This window comes from Ooceraea biroi, chromosome 1 (assembly GCF_003672135.1).
Source record: "Ooceraea biroi isolate clonal line C1 chromosome 1, Obir_v5.4, whole genome shotgun sequence".
Lineage (NCBI taxonomy): Eukaryota > Metazoa > Arthropoda > Insecta > Hymenoptera > Formicidae > Ooceraea > Ooceraea biroi.
The window spans coordinates 21,677,713-21,704,268 of NC_039506.1; the positions used below are offsets into that span (position 1 = coordinate 21,677,713).

The 26,556-nt window shown below is 47.6% G+C and overlaps 2 protein-coding genes across 2 annotated transcripts in view; one reads left to right on the plus strand and one right to left on the minus strand.

The window, feature by feature from the left end:
* The first annotated feature begins 203 nt into the window (after positions 1–203).
* Positions 204–2,143, plus strand: LOC105278496 (coiled-coil domain-containing protein 43). The gene is made up of 4 exons (XM_011337630.2): positions 204–309; positions 415–702; positions 1,118–1,506; positions 1,605–2,143. The coding sequence occupies exons 2-4, from the start codon at positions 538–540 to the stop codon at positions 1,675–1,677; spliced, it is 627 nt and encodes a 208-aa protein (XP_011335932.1). The 5' UTR covers positions 204–309; positions 415–537; the 3' UTR covers positions 1,678–2,143.
* Positions 2,144–5,175: 3,032 nt separating this feature from the next.
* The window catches only part of LOC105278495 (myosin light chain kinase, smooth muscle), a 143,891-nt gene continuing 122,510 nt past the window's right edge, over positions 5,176–26,556 (minus strand). Inside the window, exons 4-11 of the mRNA XM_011337629.3 lie at positions 13,055–13,199; positions 12,338–12,554; positions 11,764–11,862; positions 11,413–11,571; positions 11,173–11,311; positions 10,737–11,052; positions 10,465–10,594; positions 5,176–10,312 (exon numbers count right to left, since the gene is read on the minus strand). Coding sequence (XP_011335931.1) covers positions 9,823–10,312; positions 10,465–10,594; positions 10,737–11,052; positions 11,173–11,311; positions 11,413–11,571; positions 11,764–11,862; positions 12,338–12,554; positions 13,055–13,199 — 1,695 coding nt within the window. The 3' untranslated portion in view covers positions 5,176–9,822. The remainder of the gene's footprint in view (positions 10,313–10,464; positions 10,595–10,736; positions 11,053–11,172; positions 11,312–11,412; positions 11,572–11,763; positions 11,863–12,337; positions 12,555–13,054; positions 13,200–26,556) is intronic.

The window sequence follows — 26,556 nt, forward strand, 5'->3', positions numbered from 1 at the left end:
AGTTTGCTAAATGACATCTGCTTTGACTGACTAATAAAATGCATTTCTCATCCAGGACTTGAGGAGAGAGAGAGAGAGAGCCGAGAGAGAGAGAAGCAAGACCGTCAAAGGTAGAGGAGAACCGTCCAAGACGTTCACACATTTAACAGCAGCAGATAACCGCTTTCAGTTTCCACCGCCAGCGTGCTCGCCGGTCGCTGCCGCACGTTGATACCATCTGCATCATACGCGTCTGAACGAACGCACGTGCTGCACGCAGGAACCGCCGGGAGGAGCGGCAAAGGTGGCTCGAGGGTGACGACGAGCGAGGTAGTGGAACGCGCGCGCGACAATCCCGTGCCGTCGTGCGGGCGACGGGGGACACGATCGCCGGCGAGTGATTCACGGCGTGATCTAGGATGTAACTGCTTGCAGGCGGTTCCCTGGACGGCGACGAAGTTCTGTAACGCGGCGCGCCACGAATTCAGTTTCCCCCGTCTTTCTTCTGGAGCACCGACGAGGAAGAGGAAGTCGCGGTGGAAAGCGAGGACGGCGGTCATGGCGGTCGCGGCGAACACCTTCGACGCCTGGCTCAGCAAGAAGCTACAGGCGCTCAACACGGACGAGGGCGTCTTCGGCACGTACATCCGCGGCATCCTCGAGGGCGACGAGACCGAGGACGAGAAGACGGAGGCGCTCGAGAGCATACTCATGGGCATAACGGTGAGGGAATGCGGTGCTCCCCGCGTGCTCCGCGAACCGAAGGTTAGAACGCGCGCGCGTGGCGCGAGTGTCATCAGCCGGTCGAAAATAGACGCGAGGTCTGCTGCGAAAGTACGCGCCCCCGCGCGCGCCGCCCCTTCCTGGACGATCCTCGTGCGCGCACGTGTTTCTTGACGTGACGACTGTCGTTTGTCCTGTTCAGGAAGGTAGATAACGTCCTTGGAAAGACGAGAGATTTCCATAAAACCTGTCACAGGATACATTGATATTGTTGAGATCCAGAGTTCAGTTTTGGTAGTTTATTGAATCGACAACGCGCCTCCAAGTGCTCCGAAAATCTTTCCTGCATCTCCTCTTCTCCTTGCATCTTGCATAAAGGATCTTGTAACGGAGAATCTGATGTGTTGTGTTGCAGGAGGATAACATTAGCAAACACGTGACGGAGATCCTGAGTGCATGGGCAGAATGGTTGCCAGCGGAAGAGGTAGCTGCGGCGACTGTGCCGACGGAGGACGTCGACGTCAGGCTGGCACGGATGCTGGAGTCGCAGACTCTGCCGACTACGACACAGAGAAGTTACACGGAGGAAGAGAGACGGATACGGGAGGCTATACTGGCACAGTACAGCCAGATGTCCGACGAGGACAACAGCGAAGGCGATGGGGAAGAGGATGGAGCCAGTGGCGGAGATTGTGGAATTGAGAAGAATCTGAATGCAGCGACTATCGTACAACAGGAAAGAGAAAAGAGAGAAAAGGCTAAACTTGAGAGTCAAAAAAAGAAGGAGAAGGACAAAGAGGACAGGTAAGAATTATGTCAGATAATAATCTCAGGATTAAAAATAATAATGCATGTTGTCTCGTTAGATATGTTGATTTGTAATTTTTCCTGCGTTTTTTCAGAGAGAAACAGAAACAACTAAAGGAAGAAAAGAAAGAGAAAAGAAAGACGCAAAAGGGAGAGAGACGAAGGTAGCATCGAAACAAATGGAATCCAAGTTTTACCTCAAGATTACAAAATATCGAATACATATATACTGTCGTATTTATGTATGTCTGTCTCTATATTGTCATGCATGCAACGATCTTCGACAGTTATTTAAACCAGTCATCAATCCTATATTTTCATTAGGATATGTGTGTAGTGTTTGTGTTAGAAGGAGGATCTGTACGCTCAACGCGAATGCTTATATCACAAGAGAACGGTATCTACGCGATATTAATCCTGTATCATCCTGTGCCTTCTATCTCTCTAAAACATTTACCCTTTTATTGAAAGACTTTTTAATGAATTATCCTTTTTTTACGTTTTTCTTATCGTTGTCTTCGCAATCTGTATTCAGAACTTCTATCTATACTATATTGTTTGATCCTGTTATATTATTGTATTAACATTACAATAATTCGCGTTTGCTCGATAAATAACAGTTCTGAGTATTGATCAAACTTTTACTTATTAATATGCTTAATATTAATTGCGTTATTATATAAATCTTATTATATAAATATAAATCATGTATTTAATACAAATATGTTAAATAAACTATTTAAATCTCTCAGACATCAGGTGTATGATATTTAATGTCACACTATTCAAAAATTATAAGAAAAAAGAATTTCCTCTATATTAGAATAAATAAATTATATAAAAATATTAGATTAATAATTGATTAATAAATAATAATACTATAATTATATAATAATTATATATAAATATTAAATTAATAAAAATATTAGAATAAATAAATTAATCACATAGACATAGAGTGATGAAAGCAAATATAATTTTTATACACGTATTCCTTGTAGAATTCATCAATTTTGATTTTAAATATATAGCATTTAATTTAGGCAATCGTAAAATCCAATAAAAATACATGAAATAATAATTACATTTATATTAATTATTTATCTGATAATAAATTGAGAATGCGACAATCATACTATGCGCGTTATCTTCAATAACGAAAATGTGCACATTCTCCCAACAAAATCCAGCAATTATTAATTAAAAAATATTGCATTAAGTTTAAAGAATCATAAAACACGTTAAAAGTATATGGAATATTTATTACATTTAGTTTTATTTGCAACGTACAGAGTGACAGTGAGAAAGGTTACGTTCGTACTATGCGAATCGGCACGACTGAGCTCACCGAGCTGTCGAAAATCTCGAAAATTAAAGTATCAGGAGCAGGGCAGCATACTAGGCGAAGAAGAGGTTCTATCTTCATCGGTAATGCCGGTAAAACATGCTTTTCTACTGTCGGTACACTTACGTAATATGTCGGTAAAATGTAGAGTTACCGACGGTTCAATATTGAGATTCGTGTCACCTCTTTGCCTGGTATGTTGCCCTGTTCCTGATACTTTAATTTTCGAGATTTTCGACAGCTCAGTTATGCTGATTCGCATAGTACAAATGTAACTTTCTCTCATTATTACTTGACTGCATTAATAATTAAAATTAATAATAGATATTGTATGCATTTTTAATAGATTTTATGACTGTTGAAACTTAATATTATATTTTTTACACAAAAATTACTCGTGCATATTTTCATTGTTTTATAAGGAAACCGCAAGATATGAATTATCAATTTGACTGAATTTTGACAAATAGATCAGATAGCGGAACAAAAATTGATCCATGTCGGCTATTTGCTTGGTACTCAAAGAGTATCCCCAGATAGCCAAATGCGCCAAGAGCATGTTTTACAAATTATGCTCTGCACAGTAAGTTTACGAAATGCTGGCAATATTTCAGCAAGGTTTGCATTTGTAAATTATGTTAGCATAAACATAGCAAAACCAGAAAACGACGTGTGACATTACATGACAACAAAAGTACATGAAAATTAGAGCATAACTTTTTAACGTAAAAGAAACAAAATGTAGACATTACATGCTGGCAAATTGTATCGATAGAAATCAAACAAATATTGAATATAATGTGAAATAAGTTTTAACAGCAAAAAGCCGTCACATATCAAGCTGATTTTTGAGCAAACTATAACAGCGAAAGTGTAACAAAAGTCGAGCATATCGTGCATATCACGACGTGACAGCAAAAACACAGCAAGACTCGAGCATATCATCTCACGAAGAAGTGACCGTCAAACCGTAGCAAACTTCGAGCACATCGTGCTATCAACTATGGAATATGTGTTTTCGCTCCGCACCGCTATGCGATGCACACGTCGAGTTCTTACTCGACGTTAAGATTTAGCCTGACAGGTATATAATAATAAGTTATACACGTCTTGGCATCATAATATTAATTTTTTGAGAATTTTTGCGCTTGCGGCACGGAGACTCCCATGGACGTCCATGTAGTTCACGCACGCAAGCAATCTGAAGTTCGAAAAATTCGGATTTCAGATTACAATAAATTAACAATAATAGAAAGATTATATGCAACGAACTGTCAGAAAGACACATCAAGCCAAATGTACTTTAATCTAACAGACAAACAAATGCGGTCTTTTAATATAAAATGCTGCATATGTTAATATAAAATGCCAATTTAGTGTGTTAAAAGTGAACACATGCTTTAACATATAAATATGAATGGCCAAAAGCTGCAGATTCTGTTCGGTTTCTGCTGCCAATCTGCCGTCAGATTGTGCTGGCATATTGCACACATTTTGCTTACTGGGGATATGCTCAAGTCTTGCTGTGTTTTTGCTGTCACGTTGTGCCAGCACGATATACTCGACTTTTGTTACGCTTTTGCTGTCATGCTTGATGGTATGGTATGCTTTAGTTTAGCTATGCTTTTGCCATCAAATTTTGACAGTATAATATGCTCAAGTTCTACTGAGGTTTTGCTGTAATATTTCGAAGAAAGTATATGCTCTCATATTGATGTTTTTATCGTTATGTCGTGTTAGCAAGTCATGCTGGAAGAAACTAAGCTTAATGTGGACGCAGTGGGATATGAATCTGCTGCAAAGATGTGACTGAATTTGTTAGCATTTTGCTGGCATAATGTTATCATTTTGCTTACTGGGTCAAATATTTAATAATAAAAATCGTTCGCACATTTTGTAAAATTGCTACGTCAACAATTTGTGCTCACTCGACTGCAAAATTACTTTTTCATTTATTTTTCGTTCTTTCTCATTAATTTCTCTCTTGTATATGTATGTAAAACAAATATTAAATTATTATATATTTATAATTGAAACATGCATGCAATTATAGATTAATATAATTAATGTAAATATAATTATAAATATTTCATGTATTCTATTGCATTATATGATTTAGATTTAACGCTATGTTTTAAAACTCAAAGTGGAATTTTATATATGTAACAAAGTACGTAACTTGTATGTATTTACTTGCAGATCTTGACGATAATAAAAGGCTGAACTTGTTCTATACAATAGTAAACAAATATCTATATATTTTAAAGTTATGAAAAGAGACAAAAAATATAAAGTGATCGGGTAATTACAAGACGCATTTGTTATATTCGTATATATATTTTTTATTAGTATATATTTACACACACAAGATACCGAGTCGAAACCGAGTCATCTTGGTATTGCATTAATAATGAAAGACAAACGCAGTAAGATAAAAACAAACGAACAAATGATACAAAAGATGATGATGCTTCAGTATCGTATATCGTTACATGTATATTCTAATGTCATTATAATAATCATTTATTATTTAGCAATTCTCTCGTTTGCTATAGTTAAGTCTGGGCAGAAATTGACGAACTCGCACTTACACGTTTATAACAAGACATCCGCAGTTGAACGCCGAATTACAAATCACTCTATGAACCCTTTCTCTCATGCTTATTGGAAACGTTTCTCCTCCCTCTCCCCTCCGCATGCTCTTAAATATCCTCATTTCCGCGCGGATCCGCGACACCAAATACGTCTTCCACGTTTGCGAACTTCGACGAGCAGCGATCTTCGTAAACCGCGAAACGTGCGCGTGGCCGGCATCTAATAATTTAAACGATTCTCCGTCCGAGATAGTTTGTACCGTCTTTGACGAGTTGCTCGAACGAAACACCTTCTCTCTCGTTCACCGTGTGCGTGATCGCTCACATCTAACATCTAATCAAAACTTACTAGCGCGTCTAATACAAACGCGTAAAATCTATGATTGTCCTACTGAGATGATCTACGAGGCACGGCCGTCGCGGTGGTGACTCTCCGCAACGAGACACCCTCAGAATCTCATTCCCTTACCGGTTGCAGGATCCGCTGCGGGGGAGGAGAAAAGGCTTACGCGCACGGTTACACTAATTTAATTCGATAGCGTCTAAATCGCGTCGTTAAAACTCGTTAATTAGTTTACACACTGACCTAACGGATATACGCCGCGCGAAGCATCCCTTCGCTGAAGATCACCCTTTCACGCCCTCTCACCGTCTCGCTTTCCTCCCGTCTCACGTTTTGCCTCTCTCCATCGCGTTCAAGTGAGATGTGTGTGTACGTTTGGAGCACGCCCGTTACATCCTGGACTAGAAAAAGCGACTGCCACTCTTTTCCGTCGCCAGCGCCGCGCGGGAAGACCATCCCCGAGTCTTGGCGCATGGCGACTATTCATTCATTCGCGATTGACGAATTGACCAGGTGCAAAGTCGAGCTAACTTTCAGTCGAACGGCACACCCGTACTCGCGGATCACCCTCGCAAATCCCCTGTTCCACGGATGGTGTTAACGTAATGCGCTTTGCTTTCCCTTCCCTCTTTCAGTTTAACTTTGATTTCGTCGACGTCGGTTGAACCTGATCGTAGCTTGAATGGTTCCCTCTTCGCAGACTCAGCGGACGAAGACCCTCCGGTCCGGTGGAACCAACCGACGCCAGCAAAACCGATTATTAGGACGCTCTTCGCTACACGAACACGCTTCTCTTACGTTTTTTTAGGCGTACGTATGCATTACACGCGGCTCGCGCCGAGTGTGTGCGTGATGTAATGTGTATGTATGTGTATATATGTATGTATGATGTGTGTTAGATCTGTATTTGATGGTGATGGTGATGCACGTTACGCAGATTACACAATACATCTTGTCTATACATGTACTATAATTTGATCCCGCTGTATACAATATATATAGATATATATATATAGTGAACACAACTAAAAATTTAAGACTGTACAATATTGAACGGTATTTTCAGGGGGACCCGCCGACGGCAGGGCCGCGTGCGTGTTCCTCGAACGCTCTCCTTTCTCGCTTAATTAATCCCCTACGTATCCTAGACACAGCTCGCCCTGCCTCCGCATGATTCTGCGTCACGCGTGTAACCGTTTTTATTGTATTTATACGATAGATATAGGCGCGTATAATCATATATGTCATATCTTTCTTGCTCCTCGGAGACCGCTGAAGTCTCCGTCTCGCACGCACGCACGCGCAGGCACGCACACACACACGGTCGTCACACCTCTTTCTCTCATTACCTTTTACTTTATATACACAATTTGATATATCTCGTTTCTCTAAAAATCGTCGCTTCACAGACACCAATGCACGTCAAATTCGTTTCCTTTTGCCCGAAGTAATCGAACGAAGTACTTCCCCCTTTTACCCCCTCCCCCCTCCCCCCGAGATTTCGTGATTGACGGTAATCGCTGAACATCTAGACGCGATTACTCGAGAGCGATTACTACTTACGAAAACCGGCACAAAGTCGTGAGGGATATTCATGGTGTATGTTTTGCATTGTATATAACTGCACGCTACTTCGTCAGTCGTTCGCTCGGGCGTATATACTCGCCATACGAATTAGAAATTACTTTATGTGTGTAGCTCTTAACGTTAATAGCCCCTCGCTCTGTTTATTGGCCGATGATGTCGCGCGATACCGCTACGATTGGTACGATATAATTGTCGGTTGCCCTGAACTTCCCTCGGGCTAGATAGATTTTGCGTGACGGCACCAACCCAATTTGTTATTCATTTATTCGATCATTATCGTGAGATGCTCGGAAACTCAAGTGCACCAACAAAGGAACTGAACGCCCGTTAATAATTACATTGGTAAAGCGACACATAGATTTGAAAAGAAACACGGACTGCTAGGAACGATTTCTTTACGCATTTATGCACTTGAAGTATAAGATAACGATTCGTTTCAGTCTCTCTCGATCGTAATTTACGACGAGTATCGATGCCATCAAATATCTCCGTGACGATAAACGTTGACAATAATAATTTAGCAGAACGGTGTTCGCGCACGAGTATGATGAATTTTCTAAATCGAGAAGCATGTCAAAACAAGAAGATATCGTTCTGGAAATGGAAGCTCGAAAGCAGCCAATGATAATGGAGCGGCGCATCTCACGTTTCTAATGTTAGAATGACATTATGAGCTCGAATGTTTCACGTTCATTTCGCGAAAGTTTAGAAAATGGGTACGGGCACATCGAACAATTACCACGTCTAAAAGTAGCCTAACGTTATAATAATACTATACAATAGTATCTGATTTTTTCGTCAAATCCTCTGCATATCGCGAGATGCTCGTGATAGTGGATCCGAATGGGACGCGTCAAAAATCACAAATCGCTAATTTTACGCTGGAAAGCTACGGGTAACGCATAAATATAAGTAATAAAGCGAAGCGACGGTGGAGAATCTCGCGAGGAGGGAAGGTGATCAATGGTCAATTCCGGCGTGATGGAGGTGCGATGTTGCGTCGTGTTGGGCGATTAGGACGCGTGACAACAGAAGAGTATATACGTAAATGGGCGCGTTTACGGGAAACCATCGAAAGAGTCATCGGCAAAAATTCGTCGAGCTTCTTCTTTTTGACGTACCCGTATAGGTAAGCAAACACCACAAGCATGCCGTTCGCGGATTCCGAGTAATGAAAATCTGTACATGCCTACAAGTGTTTTGTTACAAGTGATGTAATTATAATTATAGCTCTGTCATTAGCGAGAACGGTAGCTTCGTCGTTTTTTACTCGTACGCGGCTATATCCGCTCTTGCGATAGTAGTAGCGATTATTAAGGATAATAAGAAAATAATGATTAATAGTAAGTTGAAATTATCATTAGCGATCGTTACCTTCTTAATATTCGGAGAGATCTAAGTAAGACAGTGGTAGTTTAATATCACAATAAGACTACTCACACAGGCCTCGTTAAACTGGGGCACGCTTCACGTATTAATGCTACTCCTCCTCTCGCCTTGACGCCTCGTTATAAACCGCGCGGCCCTGTGCCGGTGTCACAGGTCTCGGACGACTCAGGTTTACTCGGCGCGAGCATAATTCGATGGCGTGATCCCCGACGGAACGTCGGGCGAATCGTTGTTTTACCGCATTAAACGCATGTCGGACTTTTCGCCTCGCTTCAACACGCGTGTCGCGCGTACTCGCACGTATTTTCACTACCATCGATATCGCGGCCTGGCGAGCGGCGAGTCGCCGCCGCCGCTCGCTCGTGGCTCGTCGACACTAAGGCAAACTACGCGTCCTACATGAACTTTCAATTGTAATTTCCTACATCTACGGCCGAGAGTCCGTCGCCGCTGACGTCGCGCGTTTCCTCAAACGCGCGAGACGAACAGTCGAACCGGATGGATACGACGGTCCATGTTGGAACATATCGATACACGATAACGATCGTTAGTATCTTCCTCATCCCAGTAGGGCAGCAGATCTACGTTGTTCGCGAGCGACTACGTCGATGCGCGCGCAAGTTCGTTACGACTACCTGAGTGACTACTCGGATCGCCAGTATCCCGAGAGCGCGCGAATCGATCGACCGATTGATCGGCCTCGCGATCGTTTACACGATTTAACATTATTGCTCCGTCGTTCGGCATTTCGGCGCGCGCGCCCTTTTCCACCCGTCGTCAGATCGTCATTTTGGCCTCACAGCTCGATGCATCGGTCGAGACCGGCGGACTCTAGTGTGTGTTGTCTAGCCGTTGGCATCGAGGAACGATAAAGGTCGGCCGGGCCAGCCAGTTCTACACGCGCCGTTCGTTCAATCGCGTCCGCTCTCAGCTGCATGCACGATGAGAAACGCACACATCCATTCGCTACTTGCTGCGATGCGAGAGCGAGCGGCCAGTCGCGCCGGCGCGCGAGGCTCGTAGCGCGTTTAGAAGTGGCTGGCGCAAACCCGACTTCACAATATCGGCGGCAAGAACGTGCCCGAATCATCGAGATTCGGGTCCAAGCTCGCGACGATGTCGCCGGTCGATGCGTGCCTCGACGTCGCTGTCTGCGTGCTGCTCGCCAGGGCGTGACTGCTCGCGCTGCCGTTCAGTTTGCTCTTCACCATCAAGCCTCCACCGCCGCTGCCGTCGGTGCTGTCGGCGCCGGTGGATACTTTTTGCACGTACTTGCGGCCCTTGTACAGCCGATACATCGTGTATGGTGGGTCCTCCATCGTCGTTGCCCGTTGCCGCGGCGCGCTCACGGTCACGCTGACGGTCTGCGCCGCGTGCGCGGACTCTCGCGACGTCTCCACGCCCGTCGCCGTCGTGTTCGCGCTCGCGTTCACCGTCGACGACGCTATCGCCGACGACGAGGAGCTCACGTGCGAAGAGGACGACGAGGTCAGCCATTCGTGACGCATCGCCTCGTCGGGGGTCATACGCTTCTTTGGATCCCACCTGGTGACATCAAGAATTGCTTAAAACATTGCGTAGATTGAAAAAATTTTGTGAAAGGACATGGATTAAATAAGTGTCGTAATTTCAAACTCGATCCTGTTACCTGATATGGAAATTCTGAAAGGATACACGCGGAAATGTGAGAAACTTACTCGAGGCATCTGCTAACAAAGTTCACGAAGAGCATGTCTGAGCACCGAAGGGCCATTGACAAGTTCTTGCTGCCTGCCCATCGCTTCTTGCCCTTACTATTTGTCACGCATCGCGGACTCCCTTTCTGATCTGCAATGATTTTAGGGCAGGTCTTTGAGTGTCATCGCTGCATCCGTTTCTATCTTTAGTGGCACTTAAAATCTTTCCCCCTTTCGCCGAGTTTCTGGTACTACCTACTCGGTAGGCACTGCGAGGTAGGTGCATAGCTTACCGAAGAAGAGCCTGCGACGGGATGCATGGCTGATTATGTGCTCCGGCGGCAGACCGAGGACCTCCATGATGCATGCAAGCTGTTCTATCTCATCTTCGCCCGGAAATAGTGGGTAACCCGTGTAGAGCTCGGCCAAGATACAGCCCAAACTCCACATATCGATCGGCGTTCCGTACGGAAGACCGAGGATCACTTCCGGGCTCCTGTAAAACCTCGACTGTATATACGTATAGACGCGTTGGTGGCTGTAGCACGACGAGCCGAAATCGATGACTTTGATCAGGCTGCTTCCCCGTTGCTTCAGCAACACGTTTTCCTGCAACAATGGACGGGAGCACGTGAGAGACCGAAAAGAAAACCCCGAGATTGAAAGAAGAACGCAAATAAACCATGAGAGTGCGCACTCGCGTGCTCTCCATTCTGCTCAGTCACCTACCGGTTTCAAGTCGCAGTGAATAATATTCTCCCGGTAGAGCAGTCTCAGGCAGCTAATTAGCGAGTTGGCGAAACGGCGGATCAGACTCAGGCTGAATCCTTGATAATTGTTCTTTTTGATTAGCTCGTACAGATTCAAGCTGCAACACCGAGAGAGAGAGAGAGAGAGATAGAAACGATAGTTTTATTCATCCGATTATCATAAATTAGCATCGCGCTTTATCTTGATCTCGAGTCTCACCTCATTAGTTCGAAACTGATACACAGGTGATTCCTGAAGTAAAAATATTCTAGCATGTGTATCACATTGTGCTGCGAGTTCATTTCGAGATCCTTCTTCCTCAGGTGCTCCAAGATCCTGACTTCGATGAGCGCCTGATGATGGAATCTCTTTTTGTTCCTGCAAGGAAAAACCGTGTCCGATTTCAACGAGAGAACGACGTATCGCGCTCGCGGAAAGGCGGACGCGGTTGCCGGATGTATCGGCGCCCGCGTTCATTACGAGCGCCTTTTTTTCCCGGACCGCGTGCACGGCTCGAATCATCGCGGTGAATCATCGGCGTCGGCGATGACTCTACCATTTTCCACGTACCTGATGATCTTGATAGCGATGTGCTGTCCCGTTTTGTGATCCAGCGCCCGTATCACTTGGCCGAAGCTTCCCTTCCCGATTACCTCCAGTATCTCGTATCTGTGAGCAACACACAGGTCCGGAATGATTTATGCACAGTGGTAAGAGAGCAGAGATGCAGCGATAGAGCGTCAAAGTATAACGCGAAAGCGCAACGCGGGAGATGAAAAGCGGATCGCCCGCGATACAGGGATGCTGTATTTTCGATGTATGGTGTGTCGATCTCGACGCATATGGCTACATCAGGGAATTCGTCTTTGAGCATTTTTTATTTCCTGCTTCAATTCACCGCACGCGTATATTTAGATATGTACCCCTACGTACATGGACGTACGTGTCTGTTGTACTACGCAGCTCTTGGCCGCAATTTCCCGGCGCGAGAGTAACGGCGCGCGCGTTGGAATGCAATTGCGAAATTCCATCGTGGCTGATCTGTGCCGGCGAGACCAAGTGGCGACAACAATTATTTAAAAAAGAAGGAAGAAAGAGAGTCGTGTCGCCAGGTGATTAAAAGAGAAAGAGAGAAGGGAATCACCTGTAGGAGATGTGATCGTGCAGGACCTTGTTGTAACTGCCGTTCTCATCGTCGTAGCCGCCGTTCTGGGAGGAGACCTCCTCGCCGTGGATCTTGTGAGCTGACAGGCCTAGATACCAGATCTCCGAGTACTTCTCGATCTCGGCGCGCTCGAACTCCGTCAGCCTGGAGCCGTAATACTTCACCGCTTCCTGGGGCGTCATTGGCAATCTCCCGGCTATCACGTTCACGATACGAGATCACACGTGAGACAATTGCGTACTTCGGTAGCTCGCGTGAAAACATTGTGCAAGTCTAAAGCAGCGCGGTTCGCAGTGATCTATTATGTGTCCGATGGAATCTTTTGCGCAAACGTTTATTTCCTTTTCGTTTCCCCTCGATTAATCTCGAGGGAAAACACTTTGTTCTTATCAAACCACATAAATGTGTTTTTATGTCATATGTAGAAAAATATCTTTGTTTGTTCCCGGAACACAGACTGCGAACCGCTTCTGCGAGGGATATGAATAATATTCCTGCGTGCGTAATCCTGTATTACGTGTAATTCGCGTGACCGTAATAGCGCTTTACATCCTCAAACGCGCTGTGGCTTAAAGATGCATTCGATCGAGGACGTATTAAATGATAACGGCGTACGTACGCACGCGCTTCCCACCTTGCGCTGTATAAGGTATCGCGATTTTCACGTAATCACGTAATCACGGTATTTTCACGTACCGTACACCTCGTGGGAAGTAGCGCTGATGGGCTCGTGCAGCGGCATATTGTGGATGTTATTGCTCGTGTTGTTGGAGTTGTTAGCATTGTTGTTGTCTGATTTATCCAACCGCGTCGGCTTGGTGTTGAAGAAAGACGGCAATTTCTGGAACAAACGAAAGCAACCACCTTGTACTATCGTATATCCATTCGAACGATAGTGCTTTGGAGACACTCTAATTGTTTAGAAGCTTCTCCAATTATACATTTTTAAAAAATTGATAACGCTGATCTAAACTCGCGGAAGCTCGTGGATTTATCTAGCCGCGTGCAATGACTCGAATTTTCGCGGCGATATTTTATAATCTTATAGACTTTCTCAAAGGAGCGGAGCTAAACGGTCCTCGGGGCTGTAATATTACACGTCATAATTCTAGCGAAATGTCAGCGCTAATGACAGGAGCAGCTGGACCGTTAATGTCACGACTTCTCGCGACTGCGGCCGAAACGTAAAATTGAATATATTAATAAAATTGAAGCTGCGCGCGCTCAGAAACTCGAGAGATCACAAGAGACACAAGGGACTTTGAGACATGACTGTGACACGGAGAAGAATATCCAATTATATTCTTCATCACATGACCGGTCTCTGATTCATCAGAATTTCACATAAGAAATTATCCGCGCGCAGAAGAAACACCTTGCGTCAACACGTTCGACACAGTTTCCCGAGGTATCTCTCGCGTGGAGTCGCAATTTTATCGGAAATAACAGCGCAATTACGCCGGTGCTCGCGCATTAAAATTGCCCGAATTGCTGTGGCGACCACGGGGACGGTCGGGACTTTTTTTTCTCACATGAAAGTGGTATGTGGTGGTATGATCGGCCGAAGAAAGTAGAACGTGCACGACGAGAGCCGTGTGCGCGCGCGCATGCATATGTATCTATGTGCGTACTGACCCCCCCAATTTAACAAGTTTAATGACACCAGAGCGACCCGGACAATTATTTCTTCGTCACCGAGAGAACCACGCTCGGAAACGCTTTTGTTGGCGACGAAGAGACGCCTTCCCGTGCAGCAGCCAAGCCAAGCCAAGCCAAGTTGAGCCGAGCCGAGCCGAGCCAAGGGCAGTCACCGGTCGTGGATGCACCTCGAATGACAATCAAGCCCGTCGTCGTATTGTCGCTCCCAGTTGTTCGCACCGGCCGGTTCCTCTTAACGCACGTTCATCAAGATTGCCCGGCGCGTCTCTTTTCCGCCGATATTAATATTTATACCCGAGCGTCGGCGATCGATTTTGGACATTGTTCAGTCAGTAGCGCGCGTCCGCAGCTCCGGCACCGGAAACATTTATAGAAAGTATCCCGGAATACACTGGTAGAACTGCCTAATGAGAAAGCGATAAACGATCGCGACCCTTGCCGCATTTCCCGACATAACAAAACGAGCAGGGGTCAAACACCTCAGGTTCCCGTATCCCGGGAAATCGCAGGTTTCTCTCATTGAAGCTGTTGCGTGCGCTTTTCTCCATTTCCACCCGGATGATTCGTACCCACGCGTAATGGAAATAATGATGATTGATAAAGATACACCTGTAGATGTGCCTGTTTACCTAAAAATAGAGATGCACGAGAGAGAATGCGTCGTGGAAATTGCCGCGGCCTCTCCGAGCACTTTGGAGGCAGACACCTTGCGCGGCGAGGCGGACACCCCGCTCACCTCGCCCCAGATATAGGTACTGTTAACAGCACTTATGCGCGACATTATGAGAAAGTATCGAAATAACGAATGCACATGAATGCTGCGCGCTCGGCTTGCATCTCGCTCTGCGTTGCAAGTGACTGGTGTTCACCTTCGAGACGTGAACGAGTGGTCGTGAACGTGTAATTCTCTGCGTACGCGTAAGACACATTGAGATACGTGTTCTTCATCACACGCTTGACGTAACGAACCACTGTGTCTTCTCATTAATCTCGATCGTCCCGAGTGGTGGACGGACCTCGTGGCGAAAATGTTTGATTTATGTCCCACGAAGGCGCGCGTAGACTCCGAGGCTTCGTCGTCGTCGCGACGACGACGACGACGAACAACGTCGCGATTCGGCGCCAATTGATCAGGCCTGATGGCAATTAAGGCCAGATGAATGTTGGCATAAATTTCTATTAAAAGGTCGCGCCAGGCGATCACTTCGCGAGTGCTCTCTCACGCGTCCTTGTTGCCTCCTGAGCCTTCGCGTAGCTTCTAGCGATTGCGTTCATCGATGATCGAGAGATCGGGTGCCGATCGAGAGAACAACCGTCGGCAATTCGATCTTAATCTCACGCGAGGCAGCGATCATGCGGGAAGCTTGCGACACCCGACGTGATCGCAGCTTCGGTTCCGCGCGAGGCAAGATTCCTGATATTAAAACGTGTGTTTAAGAACGAGGTGGCGGTGGCGGCGGTTTTCTCTGATCTGCCGTGATGAGAAATTATTATCGGCCGGTCGTTGCGCGAGTCGGATGGCGCTTCGGGGAAGATACGAGACAGGGTGGGCAAGTACAATAAAAAATCGCGACTGAATAACGGACGTGCGGTGCGCCCGTATAAATCGTAATCTTGCATCTATCACGCCCCGCTCTCGCTCGATCTTTCTTTCTCCTTCTCTCAGTGTGCCTGATCGATCACGGCTGCCGCTCGCGCGCGTCCCATCGTCTCTCTCCTCGACAACGAAAGCTGCTCGCTGCACGCCGAGATGTGCTCGAATAAATAAAGCACGATTCGCGCCGCCAAGATTCACGTAATGAATTCGCACGACGAGCCAAGCGGCCGAGGAAGCCTCGAGATGCGAAAATCCACCCGAGACCGGCAAGACGAGTGGGGCGAGGGGAGTTAAACAACCTTGCGGGATAATGTAACATTGTTCCGCGGGATCGAGAATAGATCGCCGTCGCAGTTGTCGGCAGCCGAGGACGCTAAGGACGGTAAAAGGGGAGAGAAATTCCCTCCAAGGACGTGCGGGAACGCGCGGTTCCATGAGAGCGCATGGTGCACCCGTCCGCTCATATCCGCGCCGATCGCAGATAGGAGCGCGCGCGCAACAACAATTCCTCGCATCCCAGTTATGTATGCGGTTTGCCTTGTGACATCTCCCGGGCTGCGGCCGCCTTTCTAATGCCGGCGTGCGCCAACGCGAAACTGCAGCTGCTGTGTTGTTGCTGCTGCATACGCGACCGATTACGATATACGATGTACCCTACGCGCGTACTCGGATACATGCGTGGGACTCGCGTGGGCGTATCGGTATCTCGGAAGCACTCGCGAGTAGAAACGTCGCTGCTCGACCACAAAACGCGTGCCCCATGGGAGAGCTCATTAACCCGTACCACGTCTGGTACCTTTCTGTGGTTCCCTCCCTCCATTCGCGATGCGGTGCAACTGGAGCGTTGTTATACGGCGTAAGAGCGCTTTGAAGGAGCGACGTAAATGGACTCGCAGATATATACAAGTGCACGCTGTGCGGTGCATTTTCACCCGCAAGTGCGCCGTTCAGCGCGCTAATTGCACCGCACGCTGTTGCGCCGCAGCACTTTCTCCGGCCCGTTATACCGATTTCCAAGATTTTTCGCCCGGCGTGACGCTTTACGCAACGGATTCGCTGGGAAACCGGGGCTGGTCCCAGCTAAATCAAATTTCGAAAACTCATACACACACACACACACGTGTCAATAATTATTAACGAGGGACGTTAGATTTAGAGGGAATTTGTGAGATGCAACTTTGCGCGTGTACATAGATAATGCATGCCGACTGGATAAACAGGAATCTTGCACGGGAGAGCCACTAGATCCCGCATGGACCAACATATCCCATCCGCCCACAGAAATCGCGCGCTCGTGAAAGCACCGGCCGCGTATTCCGCTTCGTTCGGTAAACACGCCGGCCAATACCCACGATACGTAAAAAGCATTGGAATCACTTTCGTGCGAGAGGAAAAACTTTGCGTTTATCCGGATGTTTGCGTCCGAGCGACAGGCGATGCGCGAAATACCTGAAACTCTTTCGTTCCGTCCGTTATCCGCGAGAAGTACGCGCACGCGAATACGGCGAACAAAGTTGCACTCTCGCGGCCACTGCCGAGCGAACGGGGTTCATTAAAACTTCCGGGTGGCCGCGTCGCGAAACGCCGGCCGCGATTGACGAACGGCTATCCGCAATCCGTCGAGCGGCAAATTCGTTTCAATTAATTCCGATTACGCCGAGTCAAGACAACGTGGCCAAAGAGATCGACGCGAGCCGCACGTTGTTCCACATCGTTGAAAGCGCGCAGCTCCATTCATTACAGAAAGTCATTGTACATTGTACATTGTTTCGCGTACGATTTCCCTAAACGAGCACTGAGCTGACGAGCAAGGTATTCCGTTGCGAAGACGAGAGCACGTAGTTTTCCACCAATCTGCGCTGCGAATTACGTGCAATGTTGGTTGCACCAGTGACGCCAACGCAATTTTCACTCGCGAATTAATGCAAATTGATTACGTCGAAAAAAGAAAGGTCTCTGAAAATTCTCCGGCGCAAAGTCCTCGGGTCAATAAACAAATTAGTGCGAATGAATGCAAGTTCCGCGTGAGACGCGTATATACGTGAATGGAGCGCGTACGTAAGAGACTATACGCACGGTAAAAGTTTCATCGATATTCCGCTACGGAACTTAGCTGCAAGCGATCCGAGCTATTTTTTTCGCCGTAAACTAGAAAATGTTTCTGTTACCGAACCGAGCGCGGAATGTTTGTTAGCCGGGAAAGTGAAACTACCGTCAGTAAACGTCATAAATCACCGACTAATCGCACGTTAACGACTTAATTTCGCGCGCGGCTATTAATAGCATTCAAAATATACGCGCAGCCTCCTCCGCGCGGCGGAGATCCACTATTTGAACAGGTGCGACTCGTAATCGCGATTTGGCGCGGTATCAATTCGTGGCCGCTGATTTATTCATTCGCATTACGATCTTATATTACGTTATATATCGATGCCGATTATAAAATACCACGAGACCCCCGAGTCGATGTTACCTGCCGGGCGCACCAATATATTTGGACCGCGCGTGACCGCGCGCATCCGCTCGGTCCGCTTTAAATCGCCGCGGCAGATCGAGCGTTCAATGCCCTCCTCCGAGTGCCAGTGCGCTTTAAAAATATATCGCGGATTAAATCGCGACGTCGTGCGTGTCAAACGCAACGGCCGGTGCTCACGAAGGAAAAGTACTCGCGAATAATGGAAACTTTTTTTCTTTCACTTCCCGCCAATGCGCGATAAACGGGCTAAAACGATCCGGGATAACGGTGCTTCGTGTTTTATCCCGCGCGTAAAACAGCCGACAGGAAGGAAAAGATTATCCCTCGCGGAGTTAACGAGCTTTCGCGTTTACGATTAAAGTCGGCCGTGCCCGAGCGATCTTCCGATTTACCGTTAGCGTTTTAATTAACGAAATCCGTCATGCGCATTATTTCTAATACGCCTAATGCCCGCCGCGCGTGATTACCGATTACGCGCGTGGTCTTATTAACCATCGCCTACCGATTGCTGGCTGTCTATCGAAAGGCTACCAAGCCTAGATCTCGTCACGCACGTCTCCTCGTTCCCTCCCTCCTCCACAGAGAGGTCAGATAGCTGAACCCGTGGAATTATTGGTTCGGACAGATCCTACTCTCCACGCATCCGTATACTCGTTACTCTCGATCTGTTTGATTTGTTTCAGTTTGACGTTAAAGGTACGGTCAAATGACGGCCGTGTGAATTACCAATCGCACCAATTACGCATCACGCTTTGCATCAGCTGTTGCCTCCTGCCAAGGCAAGTAATTTCTTCCAAGTGTGCCGCGACGCGAAACTTCCTTCGCAGCGAATCAGCGAATCAGCGAAAGCGACCGATATGATCCCGAGGCTCGTTTGAAAGTACCATTCGCTTTTATCTCTCTCTTTCGCATATCTCGTTTCTCTTCTTCGTTCAGGCACGTGCGGTTCCGGCCTAAAAGCGCCGCGCCACGTACGTACGCCGCCGAGCTCCAGGAAGATACCGGAATGATATCCTGTGGACGCTATCATTGACACACTTGCTAAACCGACCCGCGAACTCGTCAGATCGCGCATCATCATTATCATCGTCGTCGTCGTGGTCGTTGTCGTCGTCGCGGACTCGCTTCGATCGTCCCGATCGAAAGTAATGGACGGACGCACCTACGCACGTACACGCACAGTATATCCTGGCCGGGATTGCGTAAGAGTTATGCACACCCGATCGCTTCCTTTCCGTAGAGCAGAACGAGCACGAACTAGCTAACCGGTATTTTCATAATGACCGCGTGCATACGTGTGTGTACGTATGTGCGCGCGAATTCTAGGTAAATTTCATAATTACGTAACGGCGCCCCGGAGCCGATAAAAGCGCCCGATAGGATGCGATTGGCGGGTTTCTCCTCGGGATAACACGAGATTACGCGGCTGCATGATCGTTCGATCCGCGATTGACGTGCTAACGCGATCTCGGAGCCGCTGATGATCAGCAGCTCGAGAGTACGACCGTGATTACGCTCTCTCGCGGCTTCTCAAAATCCCATTTCGCTGGGAATAAACGAACGCACCGTGTCTAATACAGTCTACATCGTCCACGTCGTCGCATAACTGCATAAAGTCGCTGCTGGATAATGCACGTGGCGCTTTGATGGGAGACGGATCATCCGGGAAACGATTTATCTCCCGTGCATTCGATTCTCTTCTTGACGCAGGTAGCTTTAAATATCCGTCGAATCCGGCGACAGGACGAGACTCGAATTATGAGTCACGATAATGCGATATTGAACGTGCAAAAATGGCTGAAGATCGTAACTGGTAAAAGCACCGATTTATTTATTTATAGGACAGACACATTAGACAAGAGACACGCAAATAGACAGGCTATATATGAAACTCGGTGTACATACGCACGAGCGGACGTCGAGCGTCCAAACAATGCAGCACGACGCGCGTTACATATTAAACAGTCACAGGCTCGATGCGGCGCCGTCTCAAGCGTATCGAACGACGACGATTCTTCCCAAACAGGGGTGGATTATAATAAAATCCGCTCACCGAGCACGGCTGCAGGTAATATTAGCTGCATAGCGCGCCCATCCGCACACATTTGCAAAGTATAAACGACGCGTGCGCTTCCATCGCGCAGAACACGCTTCGATACTCGCCGCCGCGCCGCGGCGATTGTGCAAATTTCTTCGACCGAATTTCATCCGGGGACAAATAACGACACATTTGCTCGGGGAAAATCGCCGCATCGACCTGGCGAATGGAACGAGAGCTCCGCGAACGGAGAAAGAGAACGGGAAATAAATGCGGGCTCTCGGCGCGGTCTATAAAATTATTTATTCTATAGCCGTTTAACTCCAAGCGATCCCGGATCGGCGAGATCGCCCGACTCCGCGCATTCACGTTTGGACGTGGACCGGCAATTTCTCCGGGAAAATAACAATGGCGAGATCGGCTCAGGGAGAGGCACGCTCGCGCGAGCGCATCTTTTCCTTCTCTCGGGACGAAACTGACCTCAAATAAAACCTGATGGAAAACATCTCGCGATGGACCCCGCTTCTTCTTTTTACGCGTACATGCCGCTCTTTGGCGCGTTTCGAATAATAAACTGGTTTCGGAGTTCCGGCTCGCCGTCCTTCTTCGTTCAATCACTGAGCTGCACGCGAGCTGGAAAAGGAGGAGGAGAAGCAGGAGGATCGCACGAGAGCTCCTTAATAGGACAAATGAAACCTTTGAGACCGCTCGTACATGGTAACGGCTAGACTGAGCGGGCGTCTCCTTTTCCCGCATTTAACCGAGAATCGACCAAGTGTCCCACCTTGATTACCTATAAATGATTTATGGGTCTCAATGCCTCTTTCGATCACGGGCATTGAGATCAGTATACTCTCGATGAGCTCGAGACCTCTCAATATCTCGCGAATAGCCACCATCAAGTTTTCGTAAAAATTATGAAAAATATTAATTTAATGTGACCCATGTCTCTTTCATCTTTTTTTAATTTTTTTAATCACGTATTATCGTTTATTTTTATAATTTATAGCCGCGCGAATTCGCCGACGACGAACGACGGAATCTGCTGGTCGAAATATTCGCGGAACTCCGAGAACTTTTTCTCCGAGTCTCTATTACGGTGATTTTTCCCGCGCGCTTCACCCGCGGACAATGGAAACTGGAAAGACAATCGAGCGTCAAGCTCGTGGAAGCCTTTCATTGCTTAACAACTTCTGCGTATTGAAATGCAATCGCGCGTCGCGCCGTGCCGCAACGGGAATGTCTTTGTCGTTCACGCCGTAGGTCGTGGCGACACAATTTCCGCCTCGGAGCCGGAATTCGACCGAATGTTGAATTCTCGTCGTTGTCTTCGATAGCGCGAACGACCGGGGAACAATTATTTTATCACGATTTACCAACGCCCTTCTACAAAAACTTTTACGCAAAACTTCACCAAAGGAGATCGCGTTTAAAAATCGTATTCTTTAATTGCAATTTTTAAAGATGCACATTTATTATCATTATTATAATCCAGTAAACAAGCTTCTTTAACGACAGAAATGTAACCGTTAATTAATATTATGTTAATTAATGATGCGACGATGATGAATGGTATCTTGTCAGCTGTTGTTTAATGCAAAAATTAATCAATAAAGCGCGCGCAAATGATCAATCGCTGGTCAAGAGAATGCGCTTTCGCGAAGTTAGGCGGCCAGCATTCTTCTTCGCGTCGACCGCGACCTCGAGAAACTTGGGCGGACGTAACCGGATGTGACTGCGATCTCGCGAAGGAAAAGTCGCACGCGGCCTTGTTGCACACGTGAGCGCATCACGTGTTTGCGCAGCGCACACGTGGTGCGGTCCACCGGATCCAGCCGAGTGTCGCCAGGCCGCGTGTAACACGCGTGTGCGTGCACACGCACGCGAGTTTGGCCCGACGAGCTTTCTCCGCTCTGTTCTCCGCTCTCCCGGCGCCCTTCTGGGTCGCTCAAGTGGCGTGGCGTGTGCTTTATGTGAGAGCGCGAGATCTGCGGTGCAGCTGCAGCTGCAGGAAGAGCCTGCGCGGGGAACGATGGACCGGCAAGTTTTACGGGAACAACTCGGCCAACATCGAAATTCTGACCGCGAGGGAACGCTGCTGTCGGTTTTCCCCGCGTTGACGTCTCTCAAATATTTTCCGAATAGCTCTCCACAGCATCTTGCGATTTACGGCCTTTCGAGCCACTTTCGAAGCACGAAATGCGCTCCTTCCTTGGCAAGTTCTTCACGATCCACGTTGGCAGACGCGACTTCAACTAGGAAACGATTAACTCGCGGGGATTAAAAGATTTTCATGTAGATATTCAATTTCCATCCTTACCGCGCGATTATCATTACACGTAAGCAATTTCTTTGTTGCGATGTGCAGGAGATTTTACAAACAAAGGCATAGCTTCCTAGGAAACTCCGAAACGTTTGCCGACTTGATCCATTCGCTGATGATTATTTTCAAGGCTCGGCAGATCGTACTGTGTTGATATTGTTATCAGGGTGTCATAATATGCCACGCTAATTAAATCTAATTAGTCAAAGATGAATAGTTGATTTATAATCGCGCGATGATACATTTACGTAACGATCGCAAACAATGACTCGCCCGTTTCTGCAATAAGGAATACGGAGCCAAGGCTGGTCGCCTTGACACACAACGGAACGCTCACCTCAGAAACCGGAAAACGCTAATCGCCCGGTCTCAGCGATGCGTTTTGCAACGGCTCTTTGGAGGAACGTTAAAAAACTGCACGACCACCAGGACAATTATATTTCCCTTTAATGTAACAGCAGTACGCCGAGTGCACGCGTGAGCGCATTAATGGAACAGCCAGCAACAAATCTCCGTGGGGACAAAGATTTCACCCACTTGTCATCCTGAATGATACGACGTCGGCTCGTACGATAAAGCGTAATCGTTAGAAGTACGTAGAATGATTTAGAACAACTTGCTTAGATAAGCGCGCGGCTTGCAACAAAACAAAGGCCGAGAGTAATCCCGCGTAAACGCAATCACGAGAAAATCATTAAAGTAAACACTCAAAGAGCTTATGAATGCAGTTAACGATGCGTACTTTCCATCAATTAAAATTAAGTAAACTCGAACGTCTAGATGCCGCTTTGGAGCCTCGTCAGCGCGAAGAAGATGACAAACGAGAGAAAATCGAGGAGCATAATCTCGTCTCTGAATAATGTAGAAGAGACGTTCCTCGCCAAAGTGCGTCGCGTACGCAATTGCGTTGCGGAAGGTTTCGAATTCCACGTGTCGAGTATAGCGACTGCACACGCCTCGATAATACGCGTAATTCCGCTGCACGCGCCGCGCGTGTGTGCATTAACACACGCACGAGAGTATCGATGTATAAAACACGATGAAGCCGCGGCTTTTATGACGCGCGAGTCCGCGAGGTCGCGGATTCCTTCAACCACCAGCCGTTTCCTAACGACGGGTGTTTTCGAAAGCGATTTGACATCCTCGATGCATCTCGCGCGCGTATGTGGGCCTCTCGCGCGCGCAGCGCGAGTCACAATAATCATCCGCTTCAAGGAGAGGAAGATATCCAAGGAAGAGACGCGCCGCGTGTCGTCCTTCGAGATAAAACGATAACGTGTAATCTATAAATCGATAAGTCATTCCCGCGCGGACCGCGTTGCGAGAAAGCTTCAGGCAGAAAAGTGATTTGAATACTAAAAACAAATGTAGATATTCATTATATCGGAGAAAAAAAGAAAAAAAATATGTGCGCCTGTATGACGCCGTGTGTCACGAAGGTGACGGTCGATTAATAATTCCATCATGGTTGTTGTATCGAGCGTTTTCGACGAAGCGTGATCTTCGTCGGAAAGATGTGTGTCACATAATAAGACTGCGTAATGCGTCTGGCATGCTTTCAACTGTAACTAACTGGTATTTAAAACCCGTCTTTATCGCGCGATTTATTACAGGTTTCTCTCGTTACCGAGTTAGATTACCGTAGACGAGTAATTAACTGAAACCTACTATGTGGTGCTCGCATTGGACTCGCGAGTTTCGCCGTTCGAAAATAAAGGCGTAGTGTATTGAGAATCTTATCAGATAAGTGTCCGGGAAGGAAAAAATTTTCACTGACAATGAGTCAAGAAGCGAGCAAACTCGCGCGTTATGAATCGCTGCATGCAGGGTCACTTCGTGTAGCATCGGGAGATCTGTTCTCACGATTTTACCAATTTTTATCCTCGCGGTAACGGAAATCCATCGATTTCTCTTCGCGCGCAGTGTTCGCGTTCATTACCGCAGATCACGAAGACCATTTGCGAACCGCGTGCGACCAATCTGATTCTATCCGATTGCAGGAACGAATCAATTAACGCTGTGCACTTGTGCATTATACGAGGCGAGGCATGAGCGTCTTCGGAGACCTCGGGATTCCAAACGCGTCAGCGGCGACTGTCGCCTCATCAAGGCTCGCGCGCGACGCGTTTAATCGAGAGACTTCCGCGCGGGTATCTCGCTGGCGCGGTATATGGGGATCCACACAAAGTGCCGCGCGTATTGTGCACGCATGGTCCGGCGGAAGTGACGTGACGTAGGCTCGCGGAGCCCACCGGAAACGACGCCGATCGACGGAAACGATGTACGCGGTGCAATTAAGCGAGAAAAAAAGGAGCGCGCTTCCCTCCCTGGAGGCGCCGCGAGGAATCTAACGGCGACGCTGACTTATTATCGAGCCTTAACGATCAGGAATCGGCGGCGAATCGTCAGAACGGTTCCATTAACCCTTCGTGATCCCTTGGACGCGCTAACGGGACACGCGTGACCCGAGAGCGTTTCTTCGGCGCGAAGCGGAACGATATCAATGCCGGCCAGCGGCTACTCCGGGTTCTTGCCGCGCGCGTATTCTTGACCCGATATGCCGGGAATAGGCACACGCGATAACGCCTATCGCGCGTGCATAATTGCGACGAGCGACGATTGCACACCTTCGTGGCACGGGACGGGTCATCGCTTTTCGAGGTGCGATCGATTCAATCGCAAAATCGCTGATCAAAATCATGCTAATCGTGCCTCTGAACAAAACGAGCAGCAAATCCCGCCCCGAAAGACCAAACAGGTGCGGTGAAGAGTGCGCGAACGTAATTGAATCGTGGAGAGGCACGCAATTACACGCGCGCGGAAGAAGATCGCAGAGTGCGGTGTTCCTCGTTCGCAAGAAATCCACGAGTTCGTGATTTAAAGCCAGAAACACACAATTACAGTCAGAAGAAATCGTGAACCTTCTGATACCCTATAATTCCGTGGCATTTTAAAAACGTCTCAGAGATATCGAAGAAATCGCTTCGCTGGAGATCAGAAGTGAACTTTTTCCGGTTTCAGAAGGTCTCCTTGAGCAGTTCCTAGATAGACCTGCCATGGACGCGGCGCAGTTCGTATTAAATTTAAGGCCGCGTCGGCGGATAGAAACCAGGTAGACATGGGGACAATTTCGCCGATAGCCGAAACCGGTTATCTCGTCGCGAGCTAACCGGTACACGGCATGGCTACTGAGTTGCAGTTCATCGTCCTTTTGTCGCCGGGGCCGGCGCGGCGCGCATCCACGAGGTGCCCTCGCCTTACGGTCGTCGACGTGAACGCGCGATGCGTGTTTAGCACCTACACAGTGACAACGTCGATAAAACGCAGCTGGTGTGCCTGACGGTGGTCTTATAATTGAACCGACTAATGAATATTTATATCCAGGCCGATTATATGGCCAGCGAAGAGTATACGAACGTGTTCGCACGTCGCCAACCCGCGCGCGCGCGCGTTCATCGTGGATCATTAGAAATTTAAACGCGTGGAATTAGCCACGGCTCGTCTTCCTCCCGCCCTCTCTCTTTCGCTTCGGTCGTACGCGCGAACTGGATCTCGAAGAAGGAGAGAGAACGACGACGAGGGAAGGCAATTACGAGAAGTTTGCTTTTGATTGCCTAGCGTGAATTACGAGAAAGATTCTCGGCTGCTCAGCAGTCTTCACTTTTCGCGGGAGGATATACGTGTAATTGTTACCCTAATTGCCATTCTTCATGTCTTATCGCGGCGAGTGGTCCGGACCCGTGAGTTACCGGACTTTCCAAAGTATCCCGAGTGCGATTCATCCCGAATTCGAGATTTACGTACCCTGAAATTAAGGTCCGCCGATAAGCTGACGTTGCCGCCAAGCTGCAATTCTGGGTCGCAGTCGAACCCGGTACGTCGTCGATGTCGCTTTCCCGAGCCAACGGAGGGACAACCACCGGTAATAGTGCCAGCAATATACAGTTTCTCATTATCATCGTCACCCACACCGATTTACAAGCTCGCTTGCTCGTTCGCTCGCTTGTACGTTCGCGCGCGCGCCCACCAAACGCACAACGGCAAGGCTTATAATCGAACGGATAAACGGATATCTCCATTAGCATAGTCGTAACCAGTCGAGACC

Coding starts and splice junctions, on each gene's coding strand:
- LOC105278496 (XM_011337630.2), top strand. CDS start 538: ATGGCGGTCGCGGCGAACACCTTCGACGCCTGGCTCAGCAAGAAGCTA. Junction 703..1,117: donor GCATACTCATGGGCATAACG/GTGAGGGAATGC, acceptor GTTGTGTTGCAG/GAGGATAACATTAGCAAACA. Junction 1,507..1,604: donor GAGAAGGACAAAGAGGACAG/GTAAGAATTATG, acceptor GCGTTTTTTCAG/AGAGAAACAGAAACAACTAA.